General features: G+C 51.0%; 1 protein-coding gene across 1 annotated transcript; it reads left to right on the forward strand.

The window, feature by feature from the left end:
• The first annotated feature begins 384 nt into the window (after positions 1-384).
• LHX9 (LIM homeobox 9) lies at positions 385-16,893 on the forward strand. Its single transcript, XM_032648031.1, is given in 8 exon segments — positions 385-412; positions 5,548-5,562; positions 5,565-5,611; positions 5,613-5,663; positions 7,588-7,793; positions 8,959-9,314; positions 15,155-15,357; positions 16,636-16,893. Coding segments are annotated over 8 exon segments (1,164 nt in total).
• Positions 16,894-18,244: the final 1,351 nt, after the last annotated feature.

Genomic DNA, 18,244 nt, shown 5'->3' on the forward strand with positions numbered 1-18,244 from the left:
CAGAGGACCCCTTGGCGAGATCTGGGGACTGGCTCGCACCTCTGGCCGCCGCCTCCCGCCCTCCCTCGCCGAGGACCGGGTTCTTGGGCGGGAACGTCTGGACCTCAAGGTAAGATCCCGATGGGGGTTGTCTGTCCGGAGCAGTTTTCCGCCCTCGGCGTGAGCCCGACCGCCCGGCTCCCGGGAGCGCCCCGGGCACCTACCGGAGGCTGCCCGGCTTCCCTCGAGGCCTCTCGGTGCCCGAGGCCGCGGCGGGAGGAGCAGATGGGACGCGCCCCCCGGGGGTGGGAGGTGCTCGGGGCCCCGGGCCGCACCTCGGAGCTGATGCGCTCGTTTCTCCGCTGTGCAGACACCATCGCTGAGTGATCCACGCCAGCTCTCAGAATGCTGAACGGCACCACTCTAGAGGCAGGTGAGTTACACGCCAGGCTCTTTCTCTTGCCTTTTCTCTTAGGCCGGAGCATATATTGTGCGGGTGTGTGAATGTGTGTGTGCACGCGCGTGTGCACGCCTTCACCGGGTGGGAAGAAGAGGGGTTTGTGTTTGTCTTAGAAATTAAACCGCGAACCGTGGGCTCTAAGATACATGGTCTCGTTCCGAGTCTCCTGACAGCATTCCTGAAATCCGCGTTCCCCTCCTCTTGCCTTTCTCTCGAAGGTCTGAGTTACTCAGGGCGAGGCGCTGGGGGCGGAGGTCACGGTGCCACTAAGCCGCGAGGTGTCCGGGCGCGAGGGATGCGCTCCGGGTCCTTCGCGGAGCTGCTGGGGGCGTCTCCTCACTGGAAGGGATGGGGCGGGGACGCGGGCAGGAAGACGTCGCTTCTCACCCATTAGGGCTTAACTGGAAACTGGTTTCACCCCCACTGTTGGCTCAACCTGACCCGCGCGTAGCCGTTTCTGCGGGCGATCTCCGCGGACGCGGGGGTGGCGAGGGGCGGGGGGAGGCTCCCTTTATTCCTGCGGCTGCTGCGGGCCCGCCGCGCGGCAAACCCCAGGTAAAAGACCTTCAGATTTCAGAAGCGCGGTCTCCGCCACCGGCCGGCCGTCCCTTGGAGAAGAACCCAGGGGCGTTGGAGGCAGAGGTTTGAAGGGAGCGCGCAGCGGGCCGGAGGCCTCGCGTGGCTAGGGGGATGCGTGGACACAGGGCGCACCCGAGGGCAGGGCCCGGCGCGCCGGCCGCGCGGAACGGGCTCCCGGCTGAGGTGTGCAGCGGCCCGCCCGCGGGGCTCCCTCTCCTCGCGCTGGAGCTCGCGCACCCCGGCGCCGCTCAGCCCGTTCCCATCCCGGCTGGGGGGAGGCCGCCCTCCTAGTAGGACTGAATCCGAGGGGCGCCCTGGCGGCGGCGCCAGTCTGGATCGTCCACCCTCGGTGTACACAGAGTTTCCCTGCGCCCACGGACGGAGAAGGGCCGGCTTGCCTCCGCGCTATGCTCTGGCCTCCCGCCCAGCGCAGACCCCGAGGCATCCAGGGCTGGTTGCGCGGCTCCAAGCCCCAGGACGGCGCCGACTCTCCCGGACCCTGGGATGCTCAGGACGGCGCCCAAAGACGGACACCGCTCCAAGAGCTGCACCTCTCAGACCAAGGAGGCGCCTCAACTAGCTTAATTGGGTCAGGCGGAAAGGCGACCTCTGCCCTTTTAAGGGCAAACTCGGGGCACAGGATCTTGGCCTCCAAAATTCAGGTCTGAAGAGACCTTGAGTCGCTTATTCTCTCAGTCGAGGCAGGGTTTCCCCTTGGGACCCTAAAACCTCCGTTGCCGCTTGATCAAGCCGCGAGTTCCCTTTGCTTCCCTCTCCACCCCTCTGGGGAGGGAGTGGGAACCCGGGACCAGGCTGCCGCCCTAGCGGAGATTCCGAGGCCCTGACCCTCAATCCCGACTCCTCTGCCCCCGATCCTAGCCGCCCGCTTTCCTCAAAGCGGCCGCTGTAAGCGGCTGGGTGGCTGGTGGAGCAGAAAGGCAAGAGCGGACGAAGTGGGCTCCGTCGTGATGGAGGGCAGTCCCTGGCCAAGGTTCTGCTGCCCTGCTCCAAATACAGCTTTGAGTTTAGAGGGGAGACTCGAGATGCCCCTCTGGACCGCGGGGGTAGGGGTCCCTGCACCTGTCCCATTGAGAGATGCGGGGACTCAGCCCCAGGAACTGGCGGGTGCGGAGCACTTGAGGGTCATTCGGCGGGCCCCGGGCCCCAGCAGCTCTTCTGGAGACAGGAAAGAAGGCAGAGCCACCAAGATGCTCTTCTTAAAGTGCTTTGAGAGTGGTGGGCTGGGGGACACTCTTAGGCCATCTCCCCGAGGCTGCAAGACAAAAAGGTTAGGACGTCCCAGGTCACGTGCCCAATTCTTGGAGAAAATATCCTCCGCTCCCATGGCTTCCTTTTTCAGGAAACTGTGAGAGGAGGACAGGGCTGGAACGACGGGGAGCGATTTCCGATCTCCCCAGAACTAAGGAGGACCTCCCGAACTCCAGCAGCCCCCCCTGCCCCACCCCTAGCTCTCTGCAATCTTCCTGCACTGGCTGAGAAGGAAGAATCCTAGCAGTTCTCATCTTTATGGGAAGTAGCAAAATCCCACCCAGCACAGGAACTTGCAACCCGAGTTTTATAAGAAAAAGCAGGGATAGGCTGGGCTCCAACCTGGAAGCTGATGGCAGGAGGTCCTCTGCCCTGCCTGTACCCGATTCACAATGAACAAAATCTGTGTGCAGGCGGCTGAAGGAAGGACCGAAGGATTGGTGGGCTCACAGGACTTCTGTGCCTGGCTTCCCTGGAGACTTCACAAAGTTCTGGCTTTTTCTTGGAGTTGTTTGTTAAGCTCTCACTTAATGAAGTCTCCGAAGTTTCAGCCCTTGCAAGGAGGCAGTGGTGTTCTTGGGTTCTTTGTTGTTTTTGCTGAGCAGGACCGAAATCCAACAATAGCCAAACCCACTTCTGAACATCCACATGGGGGGGGGGGCGGCGGCAGGGGGAGTTAGCCTAGAAACTAGACAAAGCGGGTCCCTGGATTGAGGTCCCGTATTTACTTTTTCCTTGGAGCCTCCTTGGGTTAATTGACTGATGTTCTTCTCAAAGACCCCTCCTCTTCCTACCCCCCCCTCCCCAGTCCCAGTCACCGCCTTGTGGGAAGGCAGTCTGCCCCTTTGTGAGAGGACCTGCTGTCTCTGAAAGAGCTGCTGCCCCCAGCCTCAGCGTTTGTGCACGTGGGTTTGAAAAGCTCATTGATTTCCATCCAAAGGGGCTAATTACATTACTTACAGTAAATAGCAGCCCTGCTGTCCAGTAGGGCTGCCAAAGTGAGGGGAGGTCTCCAGCTTAGTTCACTTGATTGGCTTCATTTCTGTGTGAAATTGTGTTTTATGAGCTGTATTCTGGCACCCGGAGGACGTAACAGCGTCCAGTCTGCAAATAACATTATTTTTGACCCAGAGAAAAGAGTAAGGGGGGAAGCAGTGGGAGTCTTGGGTTTAGTGGTACAGGTGACTCAGCAGCTTCAGAAGGTGATGCTTTGGGGCAGGAAGTCAGGATCTGCACCATTCTTCTCTTCCTTCCTTTCCTTTCTACTCCCTCTCTCATTTCCTTCCTCCCCCATGCTCTTCCTTTCTCCCTCCTTCCCTCCCTCCCTTCCTTCTTTCCTTCCCTCCTCCCTCCCTCCCTCTCTTCTTTCCCTCTCTCCCTCTATCTTTCTAGATTTGGCCACCGTTCCATGTCGGGCTCCTCCCGAGGGAAGCGAGTGCGCCACTAGGGAACTCCTCCAGTGTCCGGGACGTGCCGGGGAGAAACGGGGCGGTCCCGGGAAAGCCGACGGGACGCGGTGGGAAACAGGCGGCCAGAGGGAGGACGGCGCAGAGCAGAGCGCAGCCGGGGCTTCCTCCTCTCGGCTCGGACGGAGCTGGGTCGGTTCCTGCCGCCCCCGCTCTCCGCTTCGGGCCCCTAGGGGGCTTCTGGTGGTTTGAATGAATCGACAATATCAGAGTATTGTGGACACTTTTTAATAGGGCCGAGGAGGGGCCGCCGCTCACGGGAACAGAGGGAGACAGAACAATCCTGCCTCTTGTGAGGCGCGGGGCTGCCATTCTGCTTGTCGGCTCTCACCTTCCCCTCCTCCACGGCGAGAAGCCCCCTTCACATCCTCCTGAATGTGTGGCGCGTCCAGATTTACAAGCCCCCAGTCCAGCCGGGGCAGTGGGACGCGCGCCCGGTCCCGGGGGGCGGCGCCAAGTTCGCGAGAGTCCCCGAGTTGCTGCCCACATTGACAAGTTTCATACGGGACACGGGACTCGCCATCGGTTTCCCTCCAAACCTGAACTGGGTGAGAGACTACATTCCCCTGTGGTCACGGTTCAGTTGCACATCACGTCTCCAAGCCCACGGCCTTTCCCCTACACTGATTTGTCAAAGAAGAATCTTTTTGCCAGAAGTAACTCCAGATACATAGGCTCTTCTAGCTCCTTTCGCTTTGGGGGTTGCTTCAGTGCCTGCTGGGGTCGGGAGCCCTGGGCAGGTGAAGCAACTTACTTTTAAAAAGTGAATTGAGGAAGAGGGGATGGGGAGGACAGGAATGTCTGTTCAATATTTACTTATTTGGGGTTCCCATAAGCTGGGGACCAGAAAGTCCACAAGGAGGAAGCCTAAAGGTGGGACCTGACATTCTGCATATCTTGAGCCGGGGTCTGATCTTGAACTTGGACCAAACAGGCCGGCTTTCTGCCTTCTGCGCCAGGGCGGGGACAATAAGGGCTCCTTTTTCCCTTTAAAACGTGATTGCTGGGAACTCTTGGAAGGGTGTGTGTGTGTGTGTGTGTGTGTGTGTGTGTGTGTGTGTGTGTGTGGTGTTTGGGGGGAAGTAAAATGCCCCCTCCTACTGCCTCCCCCCTACCCCCCCCATGTTGTCCCCACTTGCCCATCACCAGGGGGTTGAGAGGAGTATGACAGGTCTTTGTTGTCTGAATAAAAATCCGTGGCAGCTCCGGGGAGAGAACTCCTCCTACTAAATTATCAAAAATGGGCTGGCTTTAGTCTCTTAACAAATTGGACAACAGCTCCGGCGGCAGGAGCAGTCCCCAACCCAACCTACAGGCACTGGGAACTTGCAAGCAGCCAGGGGACCGCTGAAAATAGCACTTCTTTTTCTTTCTTTGTGTTCAAAAACTATTTCTTTCTTCACCAGATTTTGTTTTCCTCCCCCCGCTGCAGTTGTTTCCCATTAGTAACTCGATCTCTCAGAGCAGTAGGATTCTCTAGCCTTCGCCTCCTTTCCCCTCCGCCCGTGTTTGTTTGTTTTCCGCACATCTCCTTCAGGGAGCCGCTGGGGCTTTTTCTCCCCCCTTCTTCTTTTTTCCTTTCCGAGCAGACCAATTTCCACTCCGTCTGCCTCTTTCTTTCTTCTTCCCTCTCGCCCCCTCGCCCTCTGTCCCCGAGCGTCTCCGCAGCCCCCCATCGCGCCGCCTCTGCGGTCCTGCTTCTCCTTCCCTCGATGAGCTGAGAGCCACGGGCGTGTGTATATGGAAATAGTGGGGTGCCGAGCAGAAGACAACTCGTGTCCTTTCCGCCCCCAGCCATGCTCTTCCACGGATCTCCGGAGGCCACATCCAAGGCATCATGGAGGAGATGGAGCGCAGATTCCAAGACCGAGGCCCGCCTGGCCAAAGGCGCCCAGCTCAACGGCCGCGACCGCGGTAAGGAAGGGCCGGCGCCGGCGGGAGCCGGGCGCCCGTGCGCGCGCGGGGCAGCCGAGCCGAGCCTCCCCGGCGAGGATGGCGGCTCGTGGGGGCGGTCCGCTCCAGGTTGGCGGGTGGCTTATCTCTGGTCCGCCTGGCTGCAGGGTAAGAAAGGGCTCTTTTCCGATTTGAATTGTCTACGCTTCTGACACCCCGAGCTCGCTCCCCTCTGCCTCAGCTGGTCCCGGGAAAGCAGGGAGAACCGGGCGCGAGAGGATGGGGACTTCCTCTCCTCCGGACCTCAGATTCCCGGGCCTACTCCCCGGCGAGGATCGGCGGCTGGAGGGCGAGCTGGTGCGGGCCACGGGCTGCCGGCGCGCGGCCGATCGGTCCGGGCCGAGCTGAAGCCTGGTGACTCTAGTCCCTGGGTCTGGTGACCGGACATTTGGCGCGGACTAGAATGCGACTGGGCTCCCTCCAGCTCTCCGGATGCTCGGAACGTGGAACCTTCAAACCCCGCGAGTTTCGGGGTCTCTAGCAGCTCATCTGGGCCCTTTGAGTGAGACAGGAATGCGCTCAGCTCTCAGGCCGGGCGGGTATGGTGTGCAGGGGACTCTAATAGAAAATCCGGAGGAGTGGGGCACCTAGCCCAAGAGCGAGAACTTTCCAACCCTTAAACGCTGTGATAGACCACCTCTGTCGATTACATACGTAGGATAAAAGTCATGCCAGCTCAATAAAAAAAACCAATGAATAATCTATGTGCTCGCCTTTCCCACTTACGAGCTGGAGGAGGGAAACTACGAAAGTCTCCGGAAATGATTTCAGCCGAACATAGCTGTGTAGGTCCTCAGGCATCACACCGGGAATTGTGGCTCAAACTAAGTCGGTAGACTGCCCTGGGTGGGTCAGCGGTATTTTGGGTCCACCAAGTAGCCGCGTTGGTGGATGTTTCTACATTTGCAAAATGAATTCAGTGCAGGCCCTTGTCTGAATAAAGGGCGAAACTTTACTTTTCCAGGCCCGCCAGAGTTTCGCGGGGAAGTCCAACCCATTTCTGCTAGTCCTGAGGGAAAATGTACAGCGGTTAACTTCTATTTTTCCCCCTTTTGTGGCTACCCTGTTTAAAAGCAAAAAGCAGTAATCCAAACCCGAATTTCACAGCGGGGCTGCGCTTGTTAAGGCGAGGTGTCCCCATCCTTGCTGTGTCGTGGGGACGCAGGCGGGAAGCTTAATTTGGGCATTAAAAAGATTTTCAGGACAAAGATCTCCTGGGTATGTTGATGCCAGGGAAAGAGGGCCCGTGCAGAGGGGATAACGGACCCTCCCCGGGAACAGGCACGGTACATCCTTACTAGGGGAAGGACTAATAACCCTTAAGATTGGAGAACAGCAAGATCTGTCAAATACATCCCGATCAAAACAATGTCGACCAAATTATGAGCACCAGTATAAAAACCTCTCCCTTCCTTTTAATTTCAACGTTGCTTATAAGGACTTAGAGAAATAGCAATGTAATAGTATTTGTTGAAAAAACAGTATGTGCTTGTTCAGATCGCCTTTCCATTCTCCAATACAAATTTCCGTTGTTTTATTTCGTGCGCACCGGAACCCACAATTTTTAACTTTTAATTATTCGAGTTGGAAACATCCACCACACTATAGTCCGTGCGCTCCTAGCCCTTTCGAAACAGGCTCTAGGTGGCCGGCGCGTGTTTTTAGGTTAAGTCCGGGAAGGACGCGGACGCCGCGTTCAGGCGGACGCAGTAGAAAGCGTGCGAGTCGCAGAGGGAAAAACTGCAAATGTTCCTCTGACGTTTGCCTTTGCGCAGGGGCCCCTGACATTGCGGCGCTCGCCGAGGCCGAGGGCTGGCGCCGCGAAGGGTACCCGCGTGGGGCGGCCCCGCGCACCCTCCTGACGCCGCGCGCGCTTCCTTGCAGGGGATGCCTCCGTTGAGCCCTGAGAAGCCCGCCCTGTGCGCCGGCTGCGGGGGCAAGATAGCCGACAGGTACTACCTGCTGGCCGTGGACAAGCAGTGGCACCTGAGGTGCCTGAAATGCTGTGAATGTAAGCTGGCCCTCGAGTCCGAGCTCACCTGCTTCGCCAAGGACGGTAGCATTTACTGCAAGGAGGACTACTACAGGTATTCCCACCCCTATCCCTTACCCCCTGACACACCTGGAGGGGTCACCTGCCCGAGCCCCGGAGTCCCCTCCCTGTCCCCAGCCTTGGTCCCTTGGGGGTACTCTTACCAGTCCCCAGACCAGAGAAGCCCACCGCGTGCGCCTTCAAGCTGCAGCATCCCCATCCCCGCCGGACGCGCGGGGAAGATGCGCGCGGACCGGGGCACCCAAGGTCCAGAGCTTGATCAGCGACTATCCCGCTCAGGGGGCGCTTGGCAGCTCGGCCGAGGGGATTGGGCAAATCTCGGAAGGGTAAATGAACGTTTCTCGGTCCACCGAGACGAGAACGGTTTTTTTTTTTTTTCCGTTTACTACGAACTAAGCAAGGCCCGTGCCTTGGAACTCAACTGGTGGCCGGGGCAGCAGCAACTGGTGGCAGGTGTTCGCCGGGGGGGGGGGGGGGGGCGGGAACTCACGTAAAGGACCATGAAAAGGAGTGATCGCTGTCGCCGAAACCCAGGCCTCTCAGTTCCGAGATGCCGTTCCCGCTGGTTGGAACCTGCCCGCCAGCCTCGAGAGACGCCGGAGAGTCAAGTCGCCGGCAGCTTGTTTATTGATTCTTCCCAGGTCTGCTTTTGGACTGGGGACGCGAGTGTTATGCAGGGACTCGACTCCGCTCTCGGCTGAGGCGAGAAAAGTGGTTAAAAAAGAATTAGCTTCCCTCTGCAAAACTGTCCTTTTTCTTCCAGGGCCGTGTCTGAATGCTTTCAGGCACGCTCACGCTTCCATAAATAGTAACACCCTTCGTTTGTATGTTTTGTAATCGAGGAAACGTTTTCACTTGACATCACAATGTAATATTCTTAACATAGTGTTGTGAGTTAGCCAGTGCAGGGTTTGTTTTTGGTTTTGTTTTTGCTTTTTAAAATTTTCACTTTACAGAGAAGAAAACGGAGGATCAGTTACCCGATTCTTCTGAATTTAATGCAAGGGTTCTTTGTCTTGTTCACCAGAGCAGGTTAATGAGCAAATAAAATTAATGTCCAAGTGGGCGTGGGTCCTCCCCTCCCGGACCCCTCCCAGGTCTCAGTCTTGGGCCACTGCTGACCATGCCCCAGGTGTCACAGTGGGAGGTGGCCCTGCCTTTGCCTCCACCAGCGCCCTGACTCGACTGTTTCCTTCCAGAAGGTTCTCTGTGCAGAGATGTGCCCGCTGCCACCTTGGCATCTCCGCCTCCGAGATGGTCATGCGCGCCCGAGACTCCGTCTACCACCTGAGCTGTTTCACCTGCTCCACCTGCAACAAGACCCTGACCACGGGCGATCATTTTGGCATGAAGGACAGCCTGGTGTACTGTCGCGCCCACTTCGAGACCCTCTTGCAAGGGGAGTATCCACCTCAGCTGAGCTACACCGAGCTGGCGGCCAAGAGCGGCGGCTTGGCCCTGCCTTACTTCAACGGCGCTGGCACCGTGCAGAAGGGGCGACCCCGGAAGCGGAAGAGCCCCGCGCTGGGGGTGGACATCGTCAGTTACAACTCAGGTGGGCGCCCAGCCCCTCCCCAGTGCCCCTGTAGCCCTAACCTCCTCTGCGCAGAGGAGAATTCTATCCAGCTCCTTCCCGTCCGAGACCTGGCTGCAAGACGGTACTTTCCTTAGCACGACCCTTTTCTCACTACAGTTCCCTTTCACTCAGAAAGAAGGGAGAGGTGGAGAGAGGGAAAGAGGGAGAGAAGAGGGGGAGGGGAGAGGGAGAACAGGTGAGAGAGACCTTTCTGTAGTTTGGGGCAGAAAACACATTCATAAGGCTGCAATGACTTCCCCCAAACAGGCCAAGCCAAATCCTTGTTGCCCATTAGTTAATGAGCCCATTAGTTTCTGGCTCCCAGTTGGAGCAAAACAGCCCCAGGGCAATTCCTGAGTGGAGGCCAAATTATAGATCCTGGAGGAGGTTTCCCTAAATACTAAAAAAGAAAAAAGGAAAAAAAAAAAAAGAAGTCTTTAGAGCCCAACCCCAGCCTGTCTAGAAAGGGCAGAGGCTGTGGTCACCAGCCCAGAGTTAATCAGGGAAACAGTTGGCAAGAGTGTTGAAAAACCAAATCCCTGATCTTGGTGAAAAGCAGCTGTAGGGGCGGGAGTCACTCTCCACAGCTGAGCTGACCTGCTCCTTCCCTGGGTCAGGGGACCCATCCAGCCAGCTCCTTCCCTGTGGGATAAACCATCCAGACACCCAGACCGCCCTGAAGACTGGAAGAACCTCCAGGTCAGGCCCTCTGAGGAGGCTTAGTGGTGTCACAGGCTGCTCTTCTGTCCTCCTCCAGCTTTCTCTCTTAATTCAAAACAAAATGCAGGCAACAGGCCAGAGAGCACGCTTTCCTCCTTGCTTTGGGAGGCGCACACGTTATCATTCATCAATCTCTCTCATTCACTGGTTTCTCATTGTTGGTAGCCCGCCCTCACCTGCCATCCCCCAGGTGAGGATGGTGACAGGCCCTGAGGACCACAGTCTAACTCCAAGAGGGATGGAAGCTCTTCCGGTGAGTCCCAGCCACTGGAAAAGAGGTTCCAGAAAGCCCTAGGATAACTCTGGGGCAACCTAAGGGTTGGTTTAGCTGCTCTGATGCCCTGTCCCCTGGCCTGGCCCCAGATGGAAACCTCAGCAGGCAGGAGACTCAGGCCAGGGGAGTCCATTCTATTGGGAAGGACCTTGGGGACCTCATGGTGGCAACCCCTGTCTGTTACCACGAGCACCCAGATACCAGCCAAACGGTGGGCGCCCAGAGCACGGATCTTGCCTGTTTTTCTCTTCCAGTTCCCACGTGCCTGGTGTGGTGTGTGAGCCACTGTGGCTCAATGGTAAAGGGACACTGTCCCGTCAGATAAGTGACTTGCCCAGGGTCACACAGCCAGTGTGTGCTAGAGGAATCTGGAGTCCTGCTCGGGCCCACAGCTTTCAGGGTCCCCGCAGGCTGAGTGGGCTCTGCCCAGCTCTCTCCTCGGCTTCCTCCTGGTTCTAGGGAGGTTTTCACAGAAGAGGCGCAGCGGGTGGTATCCCAAGGAGCGGGGACCCAGCGTGACTGTACTGGTCCCAGGGGGTTCAAGCCCGGGTCACTGGGCAGAGGCGGAGGGCCGGCTGCCGGCTGAGACCCTGACCGGCTGGGTTGGTGTCACGCAGCGGGCGCACCCCCGGGTTTTGCCAACACCCCGCCGGAGGTCGGGGCTGCGCACTGCCCTTGCTGTGCCCGAGGCTGGGGCTCTGGTTTGGGGCCACGGTGCCCAGCGCGCTTACTTGGGCTCCTTTGATGCGTGGTCCCCGGGGCAGGCTGGGCAGGGCACTAACTGTTCTCTGTTAATAGAAGATGACATCGGAATCTCCAGCCACAGACCAAGGCCCTAATGCCCTAATTAGAGTGAGAGAGATTGACACAGAGAGAGAGAGAGAGAAACTAGCCAGGCTTTTGGAGACAGGGAAGCCCTCAGCCCAGAGAAGGTCCAGAAGTGTGGGGAGGAGATTTCGAGACAAAGGTGGCAAAAGCCTGGGCTTTCGCTTGTTTGTTTAACTTAATTAGCTACGTTTGATTTCGCCTTGATCTTACTTTATGTGAGAAAGATCCACAGAGCTTTAGGGTCAAGAAAATTGTGCTTCTCTGAGGAGAACTAGAGAGTACACATTTATTTCTTAGAAAGAACGAAAATCTCTTTCCACTTAGGCGTTTAGTTTGCAAATTAGCGCTGCTACAAGGTTATGGAGAAAGTTGGTGCTCTCGTTCATCAAGGAGGGAAAAGTAAGGGAGGGGCCTCCCTGACCCCAGGGAGTTTGTAGATCACACCACTGCAGAGCCGGTGCCTCTCAATTAACATCCGCCTCCTCCCTTCTGGACTTTTCCCAGATACGAGCAAATAGCGTATAGTTAAGATCAGGTGAAAATGGTCTAGAGAAATTGGGTTAAAGATGCCTGACCAGAAATCAATCTGCCATTAAAAAAAAGTTTATGAATCCAATGTCAGTTTGTTATTATAAGACTAGCCAAAGAAACACTTCAGTGCATTAAAAACACGTTAAAGGGCAGACAGTAAAATGGACTCGTGGTTTTAGCTCATTATTTTAGCTTTCTTTGGAGCCATCTCTGCTTAAGTGTAAATCTCAGAAAAGACTAATGTTGATACTAAACACATCTAATTTATACACTGATATATTTTCAAACACATGTACACAGAATATGTTTATGATTCAGACTCCCAGAGATGGGAAGCTTGGCAAAGATCAGAGAGCGCTCGGCATAAGGCAAACGCCTTTTTATGACACTCTTCCTGATGTAGTTTGTAGCTCTTTGCGCAGATATCAGGCAGATATTTTAGAAAGAGACCTGGAAAGTTTATCTGGGATGCTGGATTGAAATGCAGCCCTCCAGGGTGAGAAGAGGATTTAGTCTAGGGCAGGTAGCTCTTGTTTGGGTAATTTAACATTAATTGAGAGACTAAATTTTTGCCCCTTCGCGGAATCTCCCTCCTTAGGGTCTTTATTGGCTTCCAAACTTCAAAAGCTGCCTGCAGTCGTTAAATTTGCCTGGCACTGACCCCTAGTGGTCTCCCAGGGATCAGTTTTCAGAAGGTTACACACCTGCAGAATAGAAACTCACTTCAGGATAGGGGACCATTCCATAAATGACCGGAGAATAAAATATTTAGATCTTCTTATTAACTTTATAGTGCCAGATGTGTACTTACAGGTGTATGTTTAAGACAGTTTTAAGAGATTTATCATCTCATCTCATAATTCAGGGGGAAGAAAACCCCTGTCGCTTTAAAAGTAGACCCTGGGGAAACGCAATGCAAGTTTATGTGAGGCATTCATAGTGAAACACGAGTGATTTAAGCCAATGCACTGCGTTACTCTGTAGATGACATAGATTGCTCTATTAGTTCACATAATATAACTGGTCACACAGTTTATCTGTTTATATTAATACCAGTTTAATAAAGAGCTAACAATCTTTTTGCACAGTGAATTGTATTCTATGTGAAAACAAGCCCCATAATTGTGTTTAATACACTATAATTCTCTGCTGAGTTCTTAATCAGCAATAATGGATATAGAATGCATATTCAGAGAAGCAATTTTATCAAACCTGTCTATAATTTTTTTCATAAACTTCACTTTAAAGACTAATGAGTATATAGTTAGGATAGGAATCCAACCCATTTCTAAGAAATAATAACTTGGGTGGGGGTGGATGGTTAAGGGCATTACTTACGTACCAAGTTAAGTCTTCTACCTCAAGTGTAATATTCCATTTAATGTGCTATTCAGGAAGGGTTACACATCACTCACCTATGACAGAATTGAAATCTTACTTGAAGAAGCCTCCAGTGACTAAGGTGTGCCTCTTTGACTGTTTTGGTGTGGCTTCATTTATAATCTGGTTGTGAAATATAGCTCAGTTTACTGGAGATAAATATAGTTTTATAGTAGGTCATGAGATGCTGTTTCATCCATTTGAGGATACAAAAGTGCAATTCTGTAGAATATTTGAACTTGACATCTCTCCCCGGGGATGCAATAGGATAAAATGTAAAGCATATTCTCTCTCTTATTTCTGGGTACAAGTTACCCTTTCTGGTGGAGTTTAAGGAGCCTCTGTTCAACATTTGGCTGTATATATCTAACTTGCATTCCATTTCAAGTTGATTTGACTTTGCATTTATAGTCACTCGTGATTTTATGGATGGACAAAGATTCAAAATCTTGATCGAATGCTCGTTGAGCTCCTGGCCCTGTGCATGACTTAGAGGACCCGATGGTGAACATGATAGAGCCTTTCTCTCCATGAACTCAATTGCTCTTTTGCCAAGTGTGCCCTCTTTATGGATTTCATGGAAATATGAACAAAGGAGACATTAGTCCATGCCTAGTCTTGTTACATTAGGGAGAATTTCTTAAGTGGATTTTGTGATGCAGCTGATTTGTTGATGACTATAAAGCTACTGGGTTTCCGTATATATACTGATTTACTAAAAGTGTTTTTTAAAAAGTAATTGTAGCCAGAGCATAGCAGGCAAATACTATTTTCTCAAGCAGAATGAAAGAGGTAATAGTAAGAGATGTCTCACTTCCTTCAAGATTCAGGCTTCTCCCCCCCATCTCCCCCAGGGAAACGACCAGGTTGACTTTAGATATTCTATTATAAAAATGTGAATATATATGAGATAAACATCTGAAGTAAGGTTTAAAGGGAAAAAAAAAAAAAACCCCTGCCATGCCCTTTAAGTTGCGAAGTTGGCTGAATCAGTAAATATTTAGCAAAATGTTTTCATTTTGTAATCATATTTCTTATGCAGAGCCAGTAGGTTATTGGAAATGACCTCTTAAATGCACATCTTTACATCCTGAGGATAAGGACTTTGAGGCTTATTTCAAAGGCTGGGTTGTTTTGCCCTCAGTGTTGAGGGAGCTGTGCAAGGGGGGCTGTGATGCCGCCCTCCTTCTGCCCTGCCAGCCGGGGACACAGCTCAACCCGCCTCCATACCACGTGCCAGAGCAGACGGGGCCATGATCCTAGAGGGACGTCAGAGCCTCTGAACTGGGAGCTGTGGGGTGCGCTGCAGGCATGAACCGAGGGAAGAAAAGTCTGCGCTCCTTCTCTTTCAGAAATATTTACTAAAATAACTCCAAGGGAAAACTATTTTCATCCTGGTTAGCCCTACGCTAAGCAGTTATAGCTAAAAGCCCTCAAAAATTATATTCCTACAGTTACATAAGAATCCTGCAAATTTGTATTTTCTAACTTCTCTCCCTTGTCCAGCCACTTTTTAACTTTTTCTGGAAACGTTCTAGGATTAGCAGAAAAGGCTAAAAATTGGAACACAGATTCTTCCTTCGTTGGGGGGCTCTCGCAGACCTTCAGATGTGAGAGAGCTGAAATTACTCGCGTATCTTTCATGCCTTCAGGGAATACACCTCATCTCACAAATACAGACAAAACGTGGAGTCTCTAAAAACCGTGTGTGGAGTGGTGGTGTGCTGATACACATAAATATAGTAGAAAAGGGTTTTTTCCTTTTCCCTCTTGGAGAATATTTCTCTCCCTCCCACACTTACAGCTTATTCATCTTTTCAAGGTTTTCTAGCAACCATTAAGCCGAAGAGGGGATTTATCTAATCTTTTTCTTCTACCTAAACTTCGGGTGTGTCCACGTGAACAGACTAGTTTGGAGGTCGTGGGCAATTAACCTCTTTCTTTTGTCTGGCTCCCACTCATAACTGGGTCGACAGCTTTTTCCACCGTTGTTGTCCTGTCGTGACATTATCATGCCACCTGCCATCTTCTCAGCTAACGCAGGACTTTCCACTGAGCCCCTGTTTGTCCACTGTGACTGCAACAGGTTGTAACGAGAATGAGGCCGACCATCTGGACCGAGATCAGCAGCCTTACCCGCCCTCGCAGAAGACCAAGCGCATGCGCACCTCCTTCAAGCATCACCAGCTCCGGACCATGAAATCCTACTTTGCCATCAACCACAACCCGGACGCCAAGGACCTCAAGCAGCTTGCTCAGAAAACAGGCCTGACCAAAAGAGTTTTGCAGGTAAGAAACCTCCATCATTGGCTGTGTATACATCTTCCCCTTGCAGTAAAAATAGTTCTCTTCCCTGTTTTTGTAGTGATACGGCTATTTCCTGTACTGCTTTTCATTAGTCTACTTAGTTAGCTCCCTAGAGGGTACTGAGAGGTACCCTGTCAGGTAGCTCCCTCAGTTGCTCTAGGTGACTCCCTAGAGAGTGTACTGAGATTTTGCAGGGGCTTTCCGGAGACTGCCCAAAGAGAGACGCAGGGTCTTCTAAGATGCAGCCACGTCCTCCCTGCAGATGGACAGACGGGTGCACCAAAGCCAGTTCAGCTTGCCTAGCTGCTCTGCAAACGCGGGTGACGTTATCTGCGCAAGCTGTGGCTTTGGAGACAACGTTCACATTAGGGTCAGCACACAGACTTGGCGGGGGGACCTGCTGGCGCTGTCTTACTTCAGCACACTCTTGGCAGCCTCACTACCTGTTGTGAGCTTCCAAATTCAAGACGACCCTTTTTGTCATCTCCCGAAAAGCCACAAGTATGGTTAGTGTCTCGGCAACCACTTGGAGAAAGTATTTTCCCATTTTAACCAACCGTATTTCACAACTAAATACCGGGAGTGAGATCTGCTGTCCAACTGCTTTCCTAAACTCATCATGGTAAGAATATGTAACTAGAGACATGATAGTGGGTTGCTGTGGGTCACCTGTGATGCTCTTACACTTTTCAGTGACAAATAGCAGGCATTTAAAATTCCACCCGCCAGTTTCCGGTTGCTTGAAGTCTGTGGCCCTCGGGGTTTTTCCTATGCAAGTAATACTTGCCATGTGTCAGACTCAAGAATAGGCTGAAATCTGTTTCAGTGATGTTCATTTCATGCGAGTGATTCTTACTTTGTGAACCATTCCCTGACCTCGCCTGCCCTCATTCTCAAAAAGACAGTAGTTGAGGAATCAGGGTGTGTTTCCCCCTCTTCATCTCTGTGCCTTCATTTCCCCACGGTATCTCCACTTAAGCATCCGTAGCCCCCAAGCGGCAGTTGTTAATGCTGGGGCGGGGGCACACGTGCTGCTCAGAGGGTGTCCATAGTCGTACTGGAATTACTCTGTTTTAAAAGAAAGCAAAAAAAAAAAAAAAAAAAGGCCCCGCTTTCCCAAGAAAAATAAACAATTATATTTAAAAGAGAAACATATCCAAAAAAAAAAAAAAAAAAGAAGAAAAAAAGGAAAGAGAGAGAGAAAAAAAAGAAGTATAAAAATAAACATCGGTAAAGAAATCCATTGGGATTGGTTTGCAGGTTTGGTTCCAAAACGCACGAGCCAAATTCAGAAGGAACCTTTTGCGGCAGGAGAATGGGGGTGTTGATAAAGCTGATGGCACGTCGCTTCCGGCCCCGCCCTCAGCAGACAGCGGCGCGCTCAGTCCACCCGGCACTGCGACCACTTTAACAGACCTGACCAATCCCACTATCACTGTAGTGACAGCCGTGACCTCTAACATGGACAGCCGCGAATCCGGAAGCCCCTCGCAAACTACCTTAACGAACCTTTTCTAACATTGGTGTTTTTTTTTTTTAAATTCTTCCTCTTCTTTTTATTATTATTCTAATGATTATTTTATTATTTACAAGACTTTTTTTTTTTTTTTCCCTAACCCACAAGATACTTGGGAAATAAAAACAACAGCTTGGTGTGTAGCCTCTGCAGCCACTTGGCAAATGAGTTTACAGTATTGTCTCCTTTACAAAGTGTATTTTTTTTTTGTCTACAAAGTGTATTTGGATTTAAAAGAAATTAATTAGATCTTTCAGTCGGTAAGGGGAGTTTGGGAATCATTCTAATAAGTGCCTCTTAAAATTGTATGTTACTTATTTCCAGAATCTCGAAGAAAAAAAAAAGAGTGGTATTATGATGGGCAAATAATCATATTCCCGGTTATATAATTAGGTTAATAAAGAATCAGATAATTATTAAAATTATTTTTTTAATCTTGCAATTGTACGTGTACTTACAGAATTTTGAAAATTTCATATTGTCTTTTTTAAAATTTTAAAATGGAAAAAACATGTTTTGATTATTCCTTTTTTTTTTTTTTACAATTGAGGAATATGATTAAACAAGAGCATTAAGGATAGCAAATCTAAATATTAAGGATTAATTAGGTGGGAAATCTAACCAGGAATGTGACTCTTTTTTTCTCTTAGGGTGTACATCCCAACAAAACTTTCTTATTAGTTAGTTATTGCTTTTCAACATTTGAAAAATACTTAAACCTCCTGTGTATCCATGAAAATTCCAAACAGAATTTGAAATTCTATACTTTTAACCTCCTCAAGCTAAAAATGATAGTTATAAAACCATTCTTTCTAAATTATTTTTTTCCCAGGGAAAATGGAAATAAGCAAAATATAATTTTTTAAGAAGTTAAAAAAATCAGTATAATTTAATCAATAGCTCTTAATTGGCTTCAGCTGTACCATGATATTGTATCTGGCATTCTATACAAATAATGTTTAAAAAAAACAACTTAGTAACATGCTAGCAATGAGAATTCTTTGGTTTTGTTTTGCTTCATTTTACTTTGACACAGGTTGATGTATTTTTCAGAAAAAAAATTTCTGACAGTAGAGATTTGAGGTTCTTAGTTTTAAAGTAGATAAACTCAGAAGCCTTGTGGATGCTGATCTGAATATATTTCCTAGTTTACAGTAGCATTTTTTTTTCTTTTAATTTAAGCTAAAATCTTAATGGTCTGGGCAGTGGTGAATGTTCATCTATATGCTTCTGTTGTAGTTAAATACCAATTAGATTGTGGATTTCCTAAAAAAAATAAAAATAAAAAAGAAGTCAAGATATATGTCTTGCTTTAGTGGATTGTTAAGAATAACTTTGCACATGTTCTCCACT

This window comes from Phocoena sinus, chromosome 1, assembly GCF_008692025.1.
Source record: "Phocoena sinus isolate mPhoSin1 chromosome 1, mPhoSin1.pri, whole genome shotgun sequence".
Taxonomy (NCBI): Eukaryota; Metazoa; Chordata; class Mammalia; order Artiodactyla; family Phocoenidae; genus Phocoena; species Phocoena sinus.